At 38.2% G+C, this 23019-nt stretch overlaps 2 protein-coding genes across 2 annotated transcripts in view; both read right to left on the bottom strand.

Moving 5' to 3' along the window:
- LOC139944320 (guanylate cyclase 32E-like) overlaps positions 1 to 14387 on the bottom strand; it is a 103761-nt gene extending 89374 nt beyond the window's left edge. The window contains exon 1 of the mRNA XM_071941312.1: positions 13923 to 14387. Coding sequence (XP_071797413.1) covers positions 13923 to 14387 — 465 coding nt within the window. The remainder of the gene's footprint in view (positions 1 to 13922) is intronic.
- A 200-nt stretch (positions 14388 to 14587) lies between these two features.
- Positions 14588 to 23019, bottom strand: part of LOC139944322 (NADPH:adrenodoxin oxidoreductase, mitochondrial-like) — a 191356-nt gene continuing 182924 nt past the window's right edge. The window contains exon 12 of the mRNA XM_071941315.1: positions 14588 to 14712. The gene's annotated coding sequence lies outside the window, so the exon portion shown is untranslated. The remainder of the gene's footprint in view (positions 14713 to 23019) is intronic.

Below are 23019 nucleotides of genomic sequence, written 5' to 3'. Positions count from 1 at the left end.
ACTTGGTGACCATTGTAGGAACCCAATTCACAAATGAAGGGTTGCCAATGTTCATTCAAAACTGACGATCTCAATCGAGCAGAAAATTGTACAAGGTAAAATGTAATTCATACGATCATAATGTCATTACATCACTCAAGAACTCCTAGTTTATATAGTTGACAAAAACTGAATGTCTAGTTGTATGTGTAACTTTAAAGTCACCTGGAAATGGTATTTTTTCAAAGAAAGCCTTTGTCACTAATACATGTGTTTTAATGAGTTGAATGTGAACAAACAGTTAAATAAGGTTTCAAAAAATTGCAAAGTACAAGTACGGACCAAGACGTGAGTTTGTGCGTTTAAAAAAAAAATGCTTTTATTCCGGCAATGCCGACCAGGTGTACTGCTGCTGAATTAAAAACACTTTTTGAAATGTACAAACTCACGACTTGAACGTACATGTACTTTGCACGTGTAACTACACTCTAAATTACAAGGATTTAAATTTAAATCCACAGGATTAAATTTTAAATCTTTCAAGGATTGTCGTTAGGGACCAATCAGCGTGGATTTAAAATTAATCTTTCAAAAGATTAAAACAATTAAGTCTGTGGAGGATTAATTAAATCAATCCCAGTGGATTTATTTTTCCAAATCTTTACAGATTTAACCTTCACCCATCGAATGATTTAAACCTAGATGCTAGCAATCTTTTCGGATTCATTTCTAATCTTCCTTGGGATTAAAACAGTAAACACGATTTCTGAACCATACGCATTGCAGGCAAAGTCTGCCTTGAATGACGTCACAAAAGGGGTAGGCGGAGTCAGCCCCCAAACAACTTTATATATTTTTTAAACATATAAATCGTGACAAACAATTACTAAAAAATTGTTTTATTGTTCGTAAGCATATTATACTCGTATGTTTGAAAGAACAAAAAATATATTTCCAGGTGACTTTAAGAAAAACACAATTTTAATTCTCCAGTAAAAAGTCACCATTGCTCACTTTCCTAACTTAACGAGCTAAACCAAGCAGAAAATTGTACAAAACAGACATCAAATACATCTTGAATAAATAACTAAGGTCATGAAATACACCATTAATAAGTAACTATTAAACTACAAGAAAATGGTCCGCATGATTATCGGTATAAGCATTAAATTAACAACGGCTATACATGGTTTTCCTTATAAGTGATGATTAAATATAATACCCTGATTACACACCGGATGAATTTCTGTAATGCAAAGCCCAGGGCAAACCATTGTGTACCATCATTTAGTAGCCGATCTGTCGCCTAATCAAAACGCCCTTGGGGTAGAACTAATATTAGCCCGGTAAAACTTCCCAGCAATGGGAAGAGTTAGGTGTGTATTGATGAAGACAGCGTGTGAGCAAAGCAAGTCCTTTCTGTAGTATGAGTGACTAATGCTATAGCTCAGCTACTAAACCCACGTTGAGGTTGATAGGTCGAAGCGCCTATAGTGTCCAATATCCTACAAATACCTGGCAAAGTCACAAATAGGACACGGGGCCAGATCTGTGTATAGGCACCCACACTTACAATCTGCCAACACACAACATGGGCATGTAGATAAATATTTCCCTGGAGTCAGGCATTTGTAAGATCCAGAAAATAAGATTACTGTCGTAAGTTATTAGGAAGGACAGCTAAATTACCAAATTTATATCTTATTTTTCATCTGAATTTAGTATTAAAAGATTTTAAAGACACTGGACACTTGGTGTAATTAACATATGCATAAAATAACATACCTGTGAAAATTTGAGCTCAATTGGTCGCCGAAGTTGCAAGACAATAATGAAAGAAAAAAAACCCTTTTCTCACGAAGTTGTGTGCTTTTAAAGGGTTGATTTCGAGACCTCAAGTTATAAATCTGAGGTCTCGAAATCAAATTCGTGATCAATTACTTCTCGAAAACTATGTCACTTCAGAAGGAGCTGTTTCTCACAACATTTTATACTAACAACCTCTCCCCTTTACTTGTCACCAAGTTAAGGTCTTACTTATGCTAATAACTATTTTGAGTAATTACTAGTGTCCATTGCCTTTAAGAAATATTAAATTTCCCTATTTGTTGACATTGGGATTCTCAAAAGAAAGTAGGGACAGTTGGAAGGTATGATATACATTATGATACCGCCATGTTTGCACTGTTCCCTCTCTGCCATAGCAATGAAGAACAAAAAAATCCTATCACGCACAATAATACGGTTCAGAATATTTTGCATTCGTGTCTCGGTTCAAGTTAACAAGGTGTGGAGATCTTGATACAAATCTAAGATACCACGATTGCATGATACTTGTTATTAACAGCGGGAATTGCACCAAACTACACCTCCAGATGTTGCGTGCCGACTTCGAAAACAAATCACCGTTTGAAAACATACTTGAAAATTAAGAACCTTAATCATAGTGCAGCTATCGGTTTTTTCTTCGGTTTTGTTGTTTCATTCACATTTTACTTCTTCTTGTTAATTAGTTATTCATAACCAATGTGACCTCAGTGGACTTTGTTCCATCCTTGTCATGTTCGTAACTGTAGACGGTTTTCTCCTTTCTAATTTATGTCTTTTCATATCTTGATATTCACTGTAAATTATATGTGAATAAATATGAAGGTAAATTCAACCAACGATTAGGTTGCCTTGTAATTGTACTGAATTATTCAACGGCAATTTATTTTATGAGTTTTATGAGTTTTTAATGAATGACTCGCCATTATGATAAAGGAATTTACTCCAGGCATGTTTGGGCATAATAAATTGCATCTTAAGAAGACATCCCAAGCTATGTACCTCTACATGAAAACACGAAAATGCCGGAGCAACGAAACGGTATCAAAATACCCAGAGGTCAATGGCAAGTACACGAGAACATCAGGGTTTATTGATCAAGGGGGAGAATGTACAATTAAAATGATCAAACACTCCATTTCGCTCACCACAAAAGATGAAATACTGCCAAATAAAGACACTGGACAATTCTGGTTACTACTAAAAATAATTGCTAGTATAAAAAAATAATTGGTACAATCAAGAGAGAGTTCTTCATAGTTCAAAACATCGTGATAAACTGCTCCCTCTACAGTGACGTAGTTTTTGAGGGGAAAACAAGAAATTTCTCACTCAAATGATAAAATGTTCAGCTGAAGACTCATCTAAAAGCACACAAAGTTACGCAACATGTGCTTTCTCCCACTCATGTGCTCGTGCAACTTCGATGACCAATTGAGCCAAAATTTCCACAGCTTTGTTACATTATGATTATGCATATGTTGGCATACACCAAGTGAGAAGACTGGTCTTTGAAAATAACCAAAGGTGTCTAGTGCCTTTAAAAGACGTTTGTGGTGGTTCCCTTTATCCACTAAAGCCGACAGTATTGGATCCCCCATAAGTGCCCGAAGCACTTTGAGTACAAAATTACATAGAGCACCGTCGCCTGGAGTCTCAAATTTGGCCCGCATACTGCACAGTGACAGTTTGACGGTTTGGATTTGATTTGAATCGATTCGAGGATGGTACATCCAACTAAAGGAGATTATGTTCAACGGAGGATGAGAAGGTAGCAAAGAGAGAGAGAAGGCAATTCATCCAACTCGTGAGTTCAGCAATAAATGTTTAAGTAAACTATTGTTGTAAAATTAGAACAGGGAGGAGTAAACTCACTTTTGCAAACGCAAATTAGATTAAAACGAAAGCGCAACGCCAAGTTCTGTCGCTCTTTGTGTCCTCGGTGAGATTGTTGCCGGCTATCTTATTCAGACTAAATATAGGTCAGTTTAAATTATTAAGGCAACCGGAAACTTAAAGGTTGACTGTGAAAGCAGAGCCATTGTACGGCTGGCTGTGCTAGTCGGTGTTTTAACGCAGCCACCAGATATACTGAAAATGTCACTTCCAAAATGTTTGTTAGTGTATCTCACATGCAGTTTGATCATGAATAGATAGATTGCACATGAAGTCATTGGTCACCATCTTTAATGAAAAGTGCACGCGTAAAAGGCTATCATTGGCTGTGAGTCGCGCACATCAAAGATGGCGGTCAATGACGTCATGTGAAATTTGCAGATTTGCTGTGGATAATGAGCGGAGATGTATTGAGGAAGTAAGCACTTAATATAATCATAATTATACCTGTATACCGATTAAGCCCTGATGACTTATGCTGATTACCAGGAAGGTCGCATATTATTCTCATCCTTAAGGTCAAGTTTAATGGATTAATATGTTTAATTACATCGCCCCTGACTTAATACAGTAAGACTGCATGTATGTTCATGAGAAGATTATGTGAGGTAAGTCAGCATCCTCATTAAGATTAAAATAATATCTTAACCCAGTGGTCCAAGTTTGTTTGTTTTTTGTTTTTTTTCTCAGAAAAAATATTTGATATTTGAAAACGGGAATTTTTTTTTAACTCACCTGCTTTTTTGACCTTTTTTCTTTCTTTGTATTTGGGGGGGGGGGGTAAACCTCTCACGGCATTGTATATTCCAATTTCCTTCGTACAAACTCAGACAAGCACATCTTTGACAAGCCTAATCATTTCTATACACTGACCGAAATTTGGCATAGAGTACGTGGTCCCCCTCACCCACCCCCACCCAAGCCCAACATAACGTTTTTATGTACATAGGGCTTACATACCTACATAAAACAAGTTGAATATATGACTTGGTAATTTAACAAATGAATAAGTTATTTATGAATTAACCTTATATTCCAGTGATTCCAGAACGAACAATAGAGGAGGATTGTACGCGTGCGACGTATCATGCACCAACTTCTTAGTTTTTATCAAACAAAAAAGTTTTAACAAATAATTTGATTCTAATTTTATAATGTTTTTGTTTTTATTGCTATCACCGGTAGATGCTCAACTTCCGTTAACTAATGAAAAGCAATGAGTTCGTATCCTTTAACAATGAGCGAGGGTCGAGAGCTTAAAATGAATGAGTATTTCTTCATATTTATTTCGGACTTGGATGTCCAAAGGACATTCTCGAGGCCGTGTCGCTTTGTTTTAATACCATGTATTTTTTTAATATCTGTATTCATTGAGTTTATTGATTTTTTTGTCTTCAAATTTCCGTGTTTTATGGAAGTGTGGTTCGGTGGAGACAAACTTGAAACATTCAGCACTTATTTCTCTAACTTGCGGAACGATCTCATGGACATCATTGATTGAGTCCTGGGAAAACGAATTCTGCAAATTGTGCTACTCAAAAAGTCTAAAAGCCCACAACGGTTGGTTTCGACGTGTACTGAATAAAACTTGAAAAGGGAACGTAACACTTTGTTTCTTAATTTTTTCAAAACATGTCTCTCGGTACTCATTGAGCACTGGGAATTCTACGAATTCTTAATTTTGCGTTATTGTTGATCATATAAAAAAAGACCCCAACCTCAAGGTTTCAAAAACTAGCTACTAATCTGCCGTTGATGGCGTGCGTCAAAAATTACCACAACTTTACGTCATTTGTGGAAGGTTGCTTTATTATACCTCCATGTTGCAAGAACGGTTGCTATACAAAACGGAGAGCCCACACGAAGTAACATGGTGATGAAAGAACGGGACATTTCGAATCAATCTTCCTGACAAGCAGCGGTGAAAAAGAGTATTGAAAATGATCATTGATTTTGCAGTTAAAATCTGTTTAAAGACAGTGGACACTATTGGTAAATTGTCAAAGACCAGTCTTCTCACTTGGTGTATCTCAACATATGCATAACATAACAAACCTGTGAAAATTTTAGCTCAATCGGCCGTCGAAGTTGCGAGATAACAATGAAAGAAAAAGCATCCTTGTCACACGAAGTTGTGTGCGTTTAGATGGTTGATTTCGAAACCTCAAGTTCTAAACTTGAGGTCTCGAAATCAAATTCGTGGAAAATTACTTCTTTCTCCAAAACTATGTCACTTCAGAGGGAGCCGTTTCTCACAATGTTTTATACCACCAACCTCTCCCCATTACTCATTACCAAGTAAATGTTTATGCTAATAATTATTTTGAGTAATTACCAATAGTGTCCACTGCCTTTAAACTCATGTGAACTTAAATTCCTTAATGAACTCATTTAAAAATTAACTTCACCAAAGACTTTGCGATTTTCATTCAAGAGAACACTTTCGGCCAAGTCTAAACGGCTGGAAACATTGGATTCTTTACTCTTTGGGAGGGTCTAGGAAGGCAAATCTTTTTTCTTTTTCTTACGTTTGCCTTTCCCTGGACGGCCTCTGCTTGTTACAAGGATTAATGTATCGTCCGAAGAATTTAAATAAAATAAAATACATGAGTAAAAGCTATTTTATCAGAGTATAGCTTATTCTAACGTCGTACCTTCCACGATTGTAAATAAAAGATAAAAACAACAAATACATTTTCAGTTAATTTTTATGTTTAGGAACAAACATCCTCTACGGTTCGCCAACGGGGATTGTTTACAGTTCACAAGTATTTGGATTAAACGCATAAGACGTGTTTTTGTTTCTAATTTTGAGTTTCTCAGATATGTGAGTGAAAGGAACAAATTACAAAGAGAGATAAAGATAGGCAGGAAGTCAACATGCGTTAGTTAAACCACCAGGCTTCGACTGTGCGATAGTTACTGCAGATATCAGAAACAAATTACATAGGAGACAAAAATAGGGCAAACCTAATTTAATAGCATCAGAGCTTGTCAATAATGTTGTTTGAACGGGGGAAAAAATACTGCGTATGCGGATGCTCGGGCAGTAAACACACAGGTCCCCCGCTCCGCTGTAACAAAAATTTTGAATTATTGAAAACGTATTCAGTGCGCTGGTCCCTATTGGCGTAGTAGTGTTCGCCTGTTTGCATATACCCGATGGCTACATAGATAACCTCCATTGACATCCTCACATCTATGCAGGGAGGGAAAAGAGGGCAGAAGAAGACATGTGGGGGGGGGGGGCAAATGCGACCCGTTGGGTATTATAGAGGACACAGAAACTGTAGAGATTCAACGTGTAGAATTGGGAGAGCTTTTGCCCAGGGCTCGAAACTTAAGAAGGTGCCGAGAAATTTCCGGATGAAATGAGAGCGTGCTCGAGCAAAAGAGCAGCAAAATTCAATCCAATGAAACGAAACAACCCATATTTTGTCAACCTTCTACTTAAGATCAAATCTGTAACAAAAAACACACGCGTAAGCCGTAGGAGTGAATGGAAAAACACCCACAAATATGCTTTTTTGGTGTGTTTTCTTTTTGGCTGAACATGGGGACACAGTGTTGTTACATTATTTTTGGTCTCTTGACAAAGTCGTTTTTAGTATTAGATCACACTTGTTATCAACCTTCGACTTAAGTTCTAGTCTGTACAAAAACTAGGAAGCCGTGGAAATGAAACGAAGTGAAACAATAATTTATTTTATTTTTTATCCAATTGTCAACCTTCGACTTTGAAAAAACCCCACACGAAAGCCGTGGGAGTGAACTGAAACAAACACCCTCAAATTATTATGCGGTTTTGACTGAGGTCTTTTTTGTGCTGAACATGGCGATACTAGGTTCACACAGTGTTAACAATATTGTAAACTTTGCTTTATTAGAGCGTATAGGCCTATTGAAAAAGTCGTTTGAAATCTTCTCTAAGCGATGAGTTGTTGGCACAAAACACGGGACAAACATCGTCAACAATCCGGGGGTAAAGGAGAGTCAAAGTCCGAAATTTAATTCGCCCAAATTGGTGATAATTCAGCCACAACCCGTCATTTCCCATGTTTACCATCATCACACCCGCCGAGAGTGCACCTCGCGGCCCCATTATAAACGAAGCATGATCTACCAGACAGGGCTGATTTCCCGTGAGTCGATAAGGGGCTATACCGTCCAGTCGCCCGCTACTACAATCCCAATGCATCGCGCGCTACATTAAAGCACTGGACAGCTTTGGTAATTGTCAAAGGCTAGTATTCTCACTTGGTGTATCTCAACATAATTTTTATGCATAAACCACAAATCTGTGGTGAACATTTTGACTCAGTTGGCCGTCCAAGTTGCAAGACAATATAAACGAAAAACACCCTTGTTGCCCAAATTATTTCTGTGTGCTTAATGATGCCTTAAAAGAAGTCTTTTAATATTTGATTATTGAGAATATACCTCTTTCACACAAAAATCACGTTACTTTAGAGGGAGTAGTTTCTCACAATGTTTTACACTATCAATAGCTCTTCTTTGCTCTCAATAAAATAGGAGTAAGTACCAAAAGTGTCCAGGGTCTTCTATAACCTTACGGTCATTCTTAGCTGAGATTTAACCCTGTTTTTTCTTTTATCCAAGGTACAGTTTCCACACGTCCGTCTGGTGTTTTTAACATTAATAATAAAAGCGTAAGCTGACCAATATGGTAATCATTGCGTACGAAGGTTAGTGGTGTAGGTGACAAAATGTTGTGGGGTGATTTGTATAAAATAACTCTCGTCAATAATACTTAATGTAATCATATAACAGGGACCTCTTCCTAAAGTTAAAATAAGTGCTTCAATATAGGATTTAGCGGCCATTTTGAAATTGTGAAATAAGGTACCCTTCCAAAAAGATCGTCAGGTGTCACTCATTCTAAAATTGGTGTCAGGTGGCCCATAGAAAACACCTGCCAAATTTTGTTCTTTGGGCTTGTCGGTCAGGGGGCATTTTGAAAGTATGCAAATTAGGTACCCTTCCAAAAATATTTCCAGGTGAGATGTCACCCCTTCTTATTTCTGCGTCCCCTATAGAATGTACCTACCAAATTCGGTAGGCCTACTTGGGGCAAGTCGGTCACGCTTCACTCAGTATCTTCCATATCCATTTGTTTTAACTAAGAAAGTGTATCGCTAGAACAATACAAATGAAACTCACATGACCTATTTTTATGAACAGAAGTGGAGATCCATTTTCCATATTTACTTTTTATTTCCTTCTTTTGTTTGACGTTATTTGTTTAAGAGCGCTCGTGAGAATTGTGCATAAGCGCGACCTCGCGCAATTATTAGGCATTCTTTTGTCATAGCTCGAATGGTTTCAGTCGGCCTTTTAAGGGCACTTCACACCTCTGGTATCAAAGACCAGTATTCTCACTTGGTGTATCCCAACATAATGCATCAAATATCAAATCTGTGGAAATTTTGACTTGATTGGCCATCAAAGTTGCGAGATAATAATGGAAGAAAAAACCTTTTTGCACAAACTTGTGTATTTTCAGATGTCTACAAAATATATTTTTAAAAAAGTATTTAAAATACTTCAAGCCTGAAGTCGTGTATATTTAGTAGGAAATTACCTCTACTATATACGTTAAATGGAAACTGTACGTTACTTGAAATTCAGAGGGAGCGGTTTCTCACAATGTTTCACTATCAACAGCTCTCCAATGCTCGTTTGTTGCCAAGTGAGTTTCTATGCTAACAACTATTTTCAGTAATTACCAATAGTGTCTAGCGCCTTTAACCAAAACCTCTACACAGAGTCTGCCGTTGATAAACGATGGTAATTAAAGACGACGGTGAACTTTTGTCCTCTTCTGTTGACAACTAGCTCGTTGCAATGAAACTTCTCATCGATCATGTCCATATATTTCTAAGGAACGGTACTTTGTTAATTACAGCCCGTCTAATGAAGTATCTGCCCCCTAGGGTTTGGGTACTTTTTGTGCGACACAAAACAAAAAACGTCGACAGATTTACATTAAACTTACACGGTTTAAAGACAGTGGAAACTATTGGGAATTGTCAAAGACCAGTCTTCTCACTTGCTGTATCTCATCATATGCATGAAATAACAAATCTGTGAAAATTTGAGCTCAATCGGTCATCGAAGTTGCAAGATAATAGTGAAAGAAAAAACACCCTTGTCACATGAAGTTGTGTGCTTTCAGATGCTTGATTTCGTAACCTCAAATTCTAAATCTGAGGTCTCAAAATCAAATTCGTGGAAAATTGCTTCTTTCTCGAAATCTACGTCGTTTTAGAGGGAGCCGTTTCTCACAATGTTTTATACTATCAACCTCTCCCCATTACTAGTTACCAAGTAAGGTTTTATGCTAATAATTATTTTGATTATTTACCAATAGTGTCAACTGCCTTTAAGATGTTGTTTGTATAAAAAGTACTAGCTGAGGTACTGCAGTTTTTTAGAAATGGGTAAAAACAAATCGTCTCAGTCATACGACAATCATGCCATCATGCTAGCTTGTACAGCAGATTTATGTGATTCTCATGGAAACATTGATCTGTGATTTCCATTCACTTTTCCTCAAACATTTCACGACTAATCACGTTGAAACATCTAAAGGCAAATTACATTTCATTCACAGTGAGTAGGGATACATGTACAATGGCGAACAACTTGATCTTTTTTTTCTTCTTTCGATTGGAGTTATTCTACTCCGTTTATTCTACAAACGACAACATACGTCTTAAATCCACATTAATAAAGAAGCATACTAAATACTGCTATTACATAGCAAAAACGAACATTAAATAAATATTCTAGTATATACACCGAAACAAATATATAAAAAACACTTTAGCGTGACATTTTCACGAAATAAGGAAAACAAGGGACTTGATCTACAAAAAGAATCGTAAATGCTGTTTTGATATTGTGCAGGTATACTATTAATAGATGAAAAATTTCAGCACACCACTCACGTACAAGGATATACTCAGGTCGAGTACCGGTTCTAAGCCCTGTGCTGCGAATATTGACTAGGTGTATGTATATTGGGTAAAGAGTAATGAAAATAGCAGGTAATGGGAATGTCCAATATCCGATATCTAAAAAGCAACAGCGATATTTGATGTACAAACCTACGGGAATGTTCAAAATGCTTTATTGATGTACAGGGTAGACATTCACTCTACAGACCTATTGGAATGTCCAATATCCAATATACAAAAAAAGAAATATTGACATTCGCTGTACAAAACTATGGGAATGTCCAATATCCAATATCGATGGGCAAGGTAGACATGCACTGTACAAACCTATGGGAATAATCAATATCAAATATCCACGTACAGGTATAATTTCTGTTTACAAATCTATTTGAATGTCCGCTATATAAATCGAAAAAGCAACATCGATAATTGTTGTACAAACACGTGTGAATGTCCAATACCCAAAATCAAACTAACTTTACTGTCATGTACTCAAGACGGAAAATAACAACTGTGAAATACCAAGGTAGAAATATAACCTCCATGGAAATACCTTTATTTTATTCTGACGCAGATTGTCGGAAAAACAAATGTCCAGATTAATTTCAAAGTAATAAGTTCGTAACAAATAACGGCAGTCAACCATTAAAATTCCATAGTCGTCATAACTTCCCCTGAGTAATTCATAATTTGGATGAGAAAGAAGGGTGATCGTCGAGGCTAAAATGGCCATAGGTATGGACTCCCTGAACGTTTTCACAAATGTGGCATTACACTGTACTTTAGAGACCTTGATCTCAGTTAATGAACAGAAAAAACATTTCTGAATTAATTTTTCTTGACAGGGTGACGATTAGAACCGGTATCCACTTTTTTCCAGTTTAATATCGCAAATATTCTATTTCCATTTCCTGATTATTCGTCACATCTACACTTCCTTAGGTTTATGGTTTAAATAATATATTCAACAACGCGTCTCTTAATTGATTTACTGTATCTTTAAATGGCTTCCAAGAGGTTTTCAGAAGCTTTTATGCGATCCCTTTACTTGTTACATTGGAGGAGACCTCAGGTTATATCAAAACTTATTAAAATACGATCGGGTTTAAGGATTAAGTAGACTAGTGGCTTCTTCTAGCTATCTTTACTTAGTGACGCTCAAGGTGCTGCAACGCTCGATTTTCAATTCTCGGTACAGCAAGGTATTTGGGACTACGTTTGAATATAAGAGACTTATCCATGTTACATATATATCACCATGAATATAAGAGACTTATCCATGTTTACACACATAGCACCATGAATTTAAGAGACTTATCCATGTTTACACACACATAGCACCATGAATATAAGAGACTTATCCATGCTTACACACATAGCACCATGAATATAAGAGACTTATCCATGTTTACACACACTTTTGGTAAAAATGCACGTTGTTCTTTTATGTGCGTAACACAAAACACGGGACCAACGGCGTTACTTCCGATCCGAAGGACGAGAACAATACAGTGAGTATGGACGCGGATGATACGGTGGGTTCGATTTTGAGTCGAGTACTGCTGATAGTTTTTGGACGGACACCTTTATTATAGATTACAGGTAAGATCTGCAGGTTGATTAAAGTGACACATCTAACTTAACTATCACGCCTGCCCTTCGGGTAATTATAGGGTGCGTTCGATTAGCTTTCCTGTGTCGGCCCCGCGGTGCTCACTCGGGTGAGCCCCTGACAAGAGCTAATCGAACGATCACCCACCCTCTCGTGGTGACGTCATGCACCTGGGGCCAGCCCCAAGTGCCCTATTCCACAAGCAGGGGACTTGGGGACGACCCGGGTGAGCCCCTGGAATGACGTCAAGCTATTCGAACGTACCCAGCGAAGCTAATCTTACGCACCATTAGACTGTTGTACCACCTATGCAAAGTAACATTGACTTACAAATTTTAATGGTGAAAATGTTTCACGTTATTTAGTAATGTAATCGATAGTGAAAATTATGATTTATCAAATGTGAAACACAATTTAGTCAAAGTTGTAGTCAAGAGTCAAATACTACTGAGAACAAAGTACGCGTAGAAGTGTGAGTACCGAGTATTCTAATCAGAGCCCGACAGCCGAGTACCAAAAAAGAACCGCACAACAAATAGGTCATACACAAATTTGAAGACACTTTAACTTTTATGACAGTGTGTGCTTGCATATGAGTACATCTTAGACAACTTAAATTTTAGATTGTTTAAAAAAATCTTTTTTGCATTATTGCACTTAGGCCTACATTAATTTAAAACCGAAGTTTGAGTGTTTTTTCCAGTAATTTCTTTTCGTTCGAATATTATGTTTGGATTTCGAGTACGTCTTTTTTGCAAGTCGAGTATACGAGTACAACCAAAGAGGTACTCGGGAAGTACTCATGTTTTACCAAGCACCGAGCTTGACACTGTTATAATCTACAAACAAGTAACTTGATGACAAAATCATTTTGGAAACACCCCATAGTCCAAACCCCTCGGATATAGTATCTCCTCTTTGTAATTTGACTGCATCTCAGCCTTTGGCTGCGATGGTCCAAAAATACATAACACATTTTTTTCTATAAATGGATATGTATTTGTTTGTACATGTGTATGCCTCTGAAGAAGGTCTGGTTTGGATCGAAAGCTAAGGCCATCTACCCTACTCATTGAATATAAATATATATATATATATATATTAACATGTATCCTTCCCTTAATCCATTTCCCCTCTCTTTTTCTATAAATGGATATGTATTTGTTTGTACTTTTTCTATGCCTCTAAAATAGGTCCGGTTTGGATCGAAAGCTAAGGCCATCTACCCTATTTATTATATATATTAACATGTACATCGGACTCGCAATTTAAGTACATATGCAACCCCGCCCCCTGCCAGTTAACTAGGAACTTGTTTCATATTTTTCCCCATAAATTTTACTAATGTGAGCAAACTTAGAATTCAGACTGTTGCCACTAACCCCTTTAATGGTCTAGGGGTGTTTGCGAGGATGCCAATTCAATCTAGGTCAACTCAACAAAACCTGTTCCCGCGGCCGTACGCAGGAGAAACTAATAATGTGGAAAGACTCGGCGGTACTTCAGCCGCGCGCCTTTTTTTATTTTACGAAACTAACTGAACAAAAGTGGCATCATGTAACTACACAGTACACATTTGGGAATAATATTTTTCATAAGTGAAACAGAAATGAGTAAATAACACTCACATATGAGATCATGGGTAGGTTCCACGCGGTGGCGATACGAGCTTCTGTGGAGCATGTTTGGTCCGGTCCGAAGAACGCCACCACCCCCTCCGCCCACTGGTTCGTGAGCAGCCGGATACTTCCGAGCTCGTTCCCGCCGGTGTTGTAGTGATCAGAGAGAACGAGGCGATGGTTTGGCAGTAAGTCTTTCCGATCGTTGACGGTGTGGATGGCCAGGAGTACGGCCCCACTCACCACTAGACCCGACCGGGACACCGCGTCCCCCTCCGGTTTAGCGGTTGTTAGTAATCCAATTCGTATATCTTGTAATACCGCCGGTACATCAACCCCGGTCGCCGTAGTGGCGTTACTCTCTGCAGGGGCGTCCAGTCCCCCGGCAGAGGGCATCACGGTCAAAAGTACCACCAAAGAGACCATGCAGCAGCAGCAACAGGCCCCGGTCATCGCTCCACCCCACCACCCCATGGCCCACTTGGTAGCTGGTGGTGTATTCGGAATCCTTACAGTAGTAATGCTGACGAAATCACTCTGATTAAAATGTTCACTTACGGGCAACACTTCTCATCGATAGAACCAATTCTGTCGCGCTTCATTACTGCTAAGTTGGGGGTTTCAACCACAAGCACTGCTGAACAAAATCCACATGATAGATAGTACGTGCACAAATAAACAAGGTTTTAAAAACAAGGTTTTACATCCGTAGAAACGTCAGTTTGAAAGAAAACTCATCCATCGATCACTGTATCTGTCCATTCAACACATACCATCCTCTTCCTTCTCCAAAAAGTATCTGTCAAGGAGATAAACACGTAGTGTTGATAAGTTGGTCTTAGAAGGTTAGATCTACTCTGTTCATATATCGGCTAAAAGAAACACCGCACACATGTACAGACGGCTCAACAATGAACCGATTGATTGGTGGCTCATGAGCTTGCATCTGAAGCGAGTGGCCAGTCAATCTCTAGTAATATACAAATGTTGGTGACCATGTACAGTACATATTGCACTAAACAATACGCATAGCGCACGGGTTTGAGCACAGGTGGCGCTTTATACTTGCCCACATTTCTCGTCTGCTGCTCTGGTGCGATGAGGTGTGGACTAGTCCAAAACCAAAAACGGGGAGTCCCTGGGAAATTATTGCTAATATTGCGCATGAGGATCGTGTCGGTGACTAGCTGGCTTGGAGCTTACTGATTGTTCCAAAGGGGAGTAATTCATACCACGCGCAGGGGAGATGGTTATCGTTAAATGTGCAGCAGCTACATTGAACACTGTTGGTTTGCGAATGGATTCCTGTTTTTTTTGCACAATTGAAAGCCAAGTTACAATTTTGTGTCTATACCTTCGTTAGCGGTATAAACAAGCACAAACAAAAATAAAATATTTATTTACAGAAAAATGAAGAGCAAAGAATTATCATAGTAATAGAAATTTTAAGCAAAATGTCAACAAGCGGGGAAACTCATTCTAAACCCCTTTACTCTATATGAATAAAGGGGTTTTATATAGTAACAAATTAATAAACACCATTGAAAATGTTCAACAAGGTTTTATTTTACTATTTTAATAGTTTTGCTAAATTTTCGGGTAACCTCATTATATTAAAGGGTCTCTCATCCAGAAACAAAATAACACAGTTAAAATTCTCCAAGCAAATCAAAATATAAAAAAACTGACTTAGTTATCATAAACGACCCAAGCTTAACATTAACTGTTAAACAAAAACAGTGTTAAAAACTAATGGCTCAGCTTTTATATCATAGATGCCGGTTACAATTGACAATAAGTGAAAATCATTCAATTGCAACGGTTGTGCGGGCAGAACAATTGTGTACATTAATAACGTGTTCATACTACAGATCACATACTTTTATTCGAAGCTATAACGAAGTGTTGACGGAAAATATGCAAAACACTAGAAGTGTTTTCGCAATGCTTTCTTTTGTAGTGCAAATTCATTCACTACAATCGCAATATTAAAGTTACGGAACACTTTTGATAATTACTCCAAATAATAATTTGTAAACATAAACAAATAACTTGACAACAAGCAACGGAGAGCTGTTGATATTATAAAACACTGTCAGAAACCGCTCCCTCAGAAGTAAGAGGTAATTTCTCACTCAAATATTAAAAGACTACAGGTTTTTGAAATATTTGACAAGCACCTGAACGCACACCAAAAAATGCGACAAGTGTGTATTTTCTTTCATTATTCTTTTGCAACTTCGATGACCAATTGAGCATAAATTTTCAAAGATTTGTTACGTATACATTTGTTTGTTGGGACACACCAAGTGAGAATACTGGTCTTTGACAAAATTACCTAAGGTGTCCAGTGGTTTAAATTACCTATAGGCAGTCAATTTAATTCATTCGTGTGTGCCATTTACACCTCTTAAGGAGATACCCCCTCTTCCCCACCTCCCTCTTTCATCCAAAACCATAGCATGACCATAGTCGGATATTTGACGAGTCAATTTATAAACCCTATACATGCTTCTTGAATATCTGGAGCAGCTCCAACCGCGCGCACAGCCTGCACGCAGAGCCGGCTTACCGTTCACCCCTCCGTTTCATTTAGCGTCATTCACATTTGCAGACGACAGTTCTAGAGACGGTGAAAAAAGGGCGGGAACCGTGCTCATTCTAGGATAGAGCAATCGTCGCAGAGTGCAGGAGGGTAGTCCTAATCGTGTGTATTTTATGCCCCGTTTGAGGTCATTTAGATGGCGCGAGTCGTAGAAATGAATTCTTGCCGTATATTGTTGTGAGTCCAAGAATATATTGAAAATAAAAGTCGGCTCATGACTTGGATTTCCGCATTAAGCACGCTTCTGTGAAGTTGAAATCTATAAATACATGTTGATATATCCATCCACGATTGACCATGATGCTTGCCACTGGAGCAAATCATGATCAAATTTGAACTGTCAACCCATTACGTTTTAGAGTCAGTTCAGGTAATTATTTGCCATAAGTGCTCACGGTCAAATTAAAATGAATTGCACCAACTACTCGTTCAAAAATGGTGCCAAAGATTCTGCAAGTGAAGTCGGTGCAGCCATTTTTGAAAGTATAGTTGGTACAACCATTTTTGAACGAGTAGTTCGTGCAGCTATTTTTGAACGTGTAGTTGGCACAACCACTTTTGAACGTGATGTTAGTGCAGCCATTATTTAACGTGTAGTTCGGGAGCCATTATTGAACGTGTAGTTTGGGGAGCCAGTATTTGGGAGCCTTTTAACAATGTTCATTACTACCGGCAGCTCTCCGTTGCTCGTTACCAGGTAAGTTTTCATTGTAACGATTACCAATTGTGTCCAGTGCCTTTAAAATATATCGCTAAGTTGTCTCATCTTATTGAATCGTGACTTACTTTGCTAATTTATCTCACCATTAAGAAGACTATTACTTTAGCCATAGACGTCGAATCTATATGTGGTGGGTAGCTCAACCTTGTTGTATCTCAACATATGCACAAAATAACAAACCTGTGGAAAGTTTAACTCGATTGGTCTTCGAAGTTGCGAAAGAATAATGGAAGAAAAAACACCCTTGTCGCACAAGATCGTGCTTTAAGATGCTTGATTTTGAGACCTCAGCTTCTTTCTCAAAAGCTACATTACTTCAGAGAGAGCCGTTAGTCACAATGTATTACTAACAACAGCTCTCCATTGCTTGTTACCAAGTTAGTTTTAATGCTAGCAAATATTTCGAAAAAATTACCAGTAGTGTCCAGTGTATTTAAAGCCGCAATTGCTTCGTGACATTTAAGAGGCTTGCACACTTTTAACTTACAAGATTCTAACACGTGCAAAAACCAGTGGTGAAGTCATCAATTTAGATTAAGGTTGAAGTATCAGGGATTGTTGCATTTAAGTAAAAGCCATGAAACTGTTTCTGCTTCGGTTAAAGGCTGTCTGCGGCTTGATCTAAGAAAGGGAACAAGGACGATAATACATTTAAGACGTAGACGCATAAATGAGTAATAAGTGGCTTTCTCAAGCTTCAGTTTTTATTACAGATAATCGCATATCCAACTGTTGGATATGAACAAAGTTCTTTTCCTGCTGTGCTCCAATTCACATCAAATGGCGACAGGCATTGAATACAGATTTGAATTTTACATGTATACAGATTCATCATTTAGAGGCACCGCGGTCGATTTCACAAAGAGATAGGACTGGTCCTAACTATAGGACTAGTCCTAGGAGATATTAAACATTTACAAGTTAAGACCAGTAACTCGTCCTAAATCGAGATACTTAAAGACACTGGACACTATTGGTAATTGTCAAAGACCAGTCTTCTCACTTGGTGTATCTAAAACATATGCATCAAATAACAACCTGTTAAAATTCGAGCTCAATCGGTCATCGAAGTTGCGAGATAATAATGAAAGAAAAAATACCCTTGCCATCACACGAAGTTGTTTGCGTTTATGCTTGATTTCGCGACCTCAAATTCTAAATCCGAGGTCTTGAAATCAAATTCGTGGAAAATTAATTCTTTCCCGAAAACTACTCCAATTCAGAGGGAGCCGTTTCTCACAATGTTTTATACTAGCAAACTCTCCCCATTACTCGTTACCAAGTAAGGTTTTATGCTGATAAATATTTTGAGTAATTTACCAATAGTGTCCACTGCCTTTATCTCTTTGTGAAATCCACCCCAGGATACCTTTCGCAATTGTCAAAGACCACTTCTCACTTGGTGTATCCCAACACATGCATAAAATAACAAACCTGTAAACATTGGGCTCCACTGGTCGTCGAAGTTGCAGGAGAATAATGAAAGAAAAAACACCTTGTTGCATTATTACTATGTGTGCTTTCAGGTGCAAAACAAAAGGCTTCAGGTCAAAAGTCTTTTATTATTTGAGTGAGAGATTTTTTACCTCTTTCTCAAAAACTATATTACTTCAGAGGGAGCCGTTTCTCACAATGTTTTACAAAATTCAACAGCTCTGTATTTGTTTTTTTGTATGCATAATGTTGGGATACACCACGTAGAATACTGGACTTCTACAATTACCAAAGGTGTCCAGTGTCTTTAAACACTGCTGGCCGACACAAATACATAATACATTGAAAGACAATGACATGTATAAATTCAAAAGGACACATCACGGCCTAGTGCAGCCCGTCGCGTCTTATTTTATATTAGTAACTGTCTTGACCCGTGCTTGCGCTACACTCCCTATAACGGGAGATGTAATTACACTGTGGCCGTGTGTAGTAACACCATTATTCTGGACTCTAATTCCGAAACCGTTTCTCATCAACAGACTCGCATAATATGGGTTACAAGGCGCCAAAACTCGGACTCATTTACAGTTTAGCACTCCAAGCTCGTCATAGCCACAAGAAAGACAACCCTGTGTTTGTTTGTTAATATAGAAGGTTCAGTGTACGAATGGGCCGTATTAATGTGAGGACTCTGCCTTTTGATACAATGTGACGGAAATATTCCGCGTGTTGGACACGTTCAATTTCACGCACCGCTGGGTCATTTTGCCCCGCTAATGATCAGATTGAACTGTCAGGAAAATGACGCACTGCATTTCCCAAGTAAGTTTGTTTATGCAATGAAAATTGTATATGTCACTCGATACGCCTTCAACTCCTATCTAATTAAGGTAGCTTTTGTGCCCCACAAGTGTGTAATTGTATTTTTATTTTTAAAACGGGCAATTTTAAATGTGAGAAAGCCGGGCCTAATTTCATGGCTCTGCTCACCGCACAATTCTGCGCTTGCGATCACCATTCTCCACTTACAGGGCACACGCCAGATTTATTTGTTAGCTCTAAAAGAAAATGCCCAGTAATGTGCCGAATTCGGACGGGCATGAGCAAACATTCCCTTCTTGAACTTTTTACTTCCGTTTGCGCAGATTGTTTGCTTACGGTGTAGCAAAGTCACGAAATTTGTCCCAGTACTGAGTATATGGCCCAATTTCAAAGAGCTGCTTCAGCAGAAAACTAAACAATCCCTACTTAGCAATAATGAGCAGGATACCAGTCAGAAATTGTACATGTGGCATGGTATCTCGGCAACTTTATTCTGGTTAGCATTTTTATTTTGCTAAGCTTATTTTTGGGTGATAAAGCAGCCATCAAAATTAAGCCATAATCCTCTTTAGCGACAAACTCGACATCACTTAAATTTCATTTTAAGATTTAGTTGTTGGAAACTTTGACATCTGACTGCTTGTCCTGACTTTGTTTATGACTTGACTTTCCCGTCACCGTGATGCTCTGATAAACATGAATCAATGTATATGCCTACCGGTTCATCAATTAAAAACACACAGTGTTATTACACGTTTGCCTCCGGACAAAAGGGTTTCTATTTGGAACTAAAGAATTTGTTCCCAATCTTTCAGGAAGATCAGTGTTATCACTTCATCCCAACAATATGCATAACATAACAAATCTGTGAAAGTTTGGGACTCAATTGGTCATGGAAGTTGCAAGAGTTATAAAGAAAGAAAAACACCCTTGTTGCAAAAATCGGTGTGCTTTCAGATGCATATAAAAGCTTCAGGCCTGAAGTCTTTTAATATTTGAGTGAGAAATTACCTCTTTCTCAAAAACGACGTTACTTCAGAGGAAGCCGTTTCTCACAATAGTTTATACTATCACTCTCCATAGCTCGTTTACAACTAAGTTTTTATGCCAACAGTTAGTGTGAGTATTAACCGACAGTGTCCAGTGCCTAAAATTGTATACAATCAAACACCAATTTAAAAGTGGTAATTTAGTATGGTTTGCGGTGACACCATGTACAAAATCTCTTTAGTGAGTAATGGTCATGACTCTCAGAAGAGCCAGTTTGAAAAAGTGGCAAGTTAAAAGTGTCATGCCCTAATCGCTAAAGTTGAGTAGATCATGCCACCAGAGGTGATATGTAAGTACAAGCATAAAGGTCTCGCATCAAACACCACCCACTCCGATTTTATGTCTTCTTCTTCTTCTTCTTTTCCAAAGTCAGTTTTGTCACTTCAGAGGACATCTAAAACCAAAGAGGCTGATTTGATACATCTAACGTTCAAATGATAGATTATTTTTTCTGCCTGAGGACTTTTCATAGTACAGCGTTGATCTCTTCAGGGCAGATGCACTTTCACCGGGGTGGAAAAGTCTCACAGCGCACTACACAAAAAGCTTCCATGATGATGTCGTCTTACTATATAACGTTCATCACACAATCGACAGAGAGTGAGAGAGAGGGAATATAAAAATCAGAAAACCTCTTCAGAGTAGAAGGGTACAAGTCTATTAGCCTCCTTTAGGCAGGTAAGACAGATTGACATCGCATTAACGGTGGTATCACGCGGATTTTCCATCAAAAAGCGTTCGAGTGCAATGATCATTTCTGAGTAACATCACGTGGATGCGTGGGGCAACAGGCACTGTAAGGGCAGTTCACGCTGAGAACAGTTTATACACACACTCCAGGCTTTAGATTCAAGGCAAATTTTTCTTAAAGAGTTTTTTAGTACTCTGAAGTTTTGTGTCACTCTGTATTCATTATTTTGGTTGTTGAGAAGAGTATTGGCGAACCCTGTCGCAATGTGAGCCACACTGTTCTATTGTTTGATAAGAGCTCTTCAACCAACGTCCACCCACTTTGCTTTTCCTTGAGCGCACAAATAAATTGGGCTAAAAGGTGTGTAGGAAGGAAGCAATAGCTTTACTACATCAGCAAATCACTACCGGGTTTTTTCTTCTTCTAGTACAATAAGAATCTAGCTAGCATTGAATGAGCAGAGAATGAGGTCAATTTAATGGAATGTTTGATCACCTTTCGTCCCACAGTTGTTACAAATCACAAAAGCCCTTTTCACACTACTCTATTTACCGGGGTAATTGCGGGGTGAACAAACTCCCGGGCCTCCCCGGGGATGTATCCCACTGGAGATAGTGTGAGAAGGCTATAGAGGTATGCCAAAAAGAACGCGTATAAGTTGTTTTCTTTCTGCAGTGACGTTTCAATACAGTTCCAGTGAGCCACTGTAAAGCGCACAGTGGCTTGCGTATACTTAAAGTTATAATAACTTTAAAACTATCAAAGATGAAAAAACTATGAGTTTTTTATTGATTTGAATACATTTCTCTTGACTCAGCAGCCACACAATTTATACTGATTGCGTTGGCCATGTATGCCTTGCACTACACGGATGTCATTGCCGGTTATGCCCTTGAATCGGCCTTGGTGCCCCTTCAAATGATTTTTAGAATACAAAGTGATGAGCATGGTTATAACGTCATAAATCAAAGTTGTATACTCCTTATACTGATTCAGTGGCCACACATAGGCTAATTGTATTTAAACACTTCTGGCTGTGGTTATATCATCCGTTTGAACAACCCACATGATGTCCTCTCAACCAATCAAAATGGAGAAACTGTCCCAGGTATTTATGAATCATAGTTACAATGGTCCATCGCATTATTATAGCAGCTGAATAAACGTCGACGATTATTCCACGCAGCACCATCTGCAAACATTACAGTATTTGATTAGTTCTTCCATGGTGTAAGTACATATTATGCTTGTCACCCTTTAATATTGTGCTTGGCACCCAACGGTCTCATGACAAATTAGTCAATACGTAAGTCAAATAGTGAACTTTTGACAGCAATGGTATATTTTCCGCACACAGGTAATCTTTTGTCTGAAACCCCGGTCTCCATCCTGCTGATGAATTGTATCTATAACTACCAACACCAAGACATATGCATTTTCAAATATGTAAGTTAGTGATTCATACGAAAGTTCAATTTGAAAAGTGGTATTTTCGGCTTCAATTGGCAAGATCCGCGTTGAAAAGGACTTTGAACAACGAGTTTCTTTTTTCACGTTTTCGGTGTTCCAACGTGCACGTTTAATGCGGGGTCCTCAAATCACATCGCTAAACATTCTTCCATCATTTTGTTATTGGCTTCATGCATTGCTGGATTTGTAATAACATACATAACAAATAAATACCAAATATAATAAAACAACCCCATTGCCTAAACACGCAAGCTTTTTGTTTGTGTCATTTTGTGTTAACGGTAGTTTGCAAAGCTATAAATAAAACCCA

This window comes from Asterias amurensis, chromosome 11, assembly GCF_032118995.1.
Source record: "Asterias amurensis chromosome 11, ASM3211899v1".
Taxonomy (NCBI): Eukaryota; Metazoa; Echinodermata; class Asteroidea; order Forcipulatida; family Asteriidae; genus Asterias; species Asterias amurensis.
The sequence above is the reverse complement of the archived record's forward strand: the minus strand, read 5'-3'. Positions and strand labels throughout refer to the sequence as shown.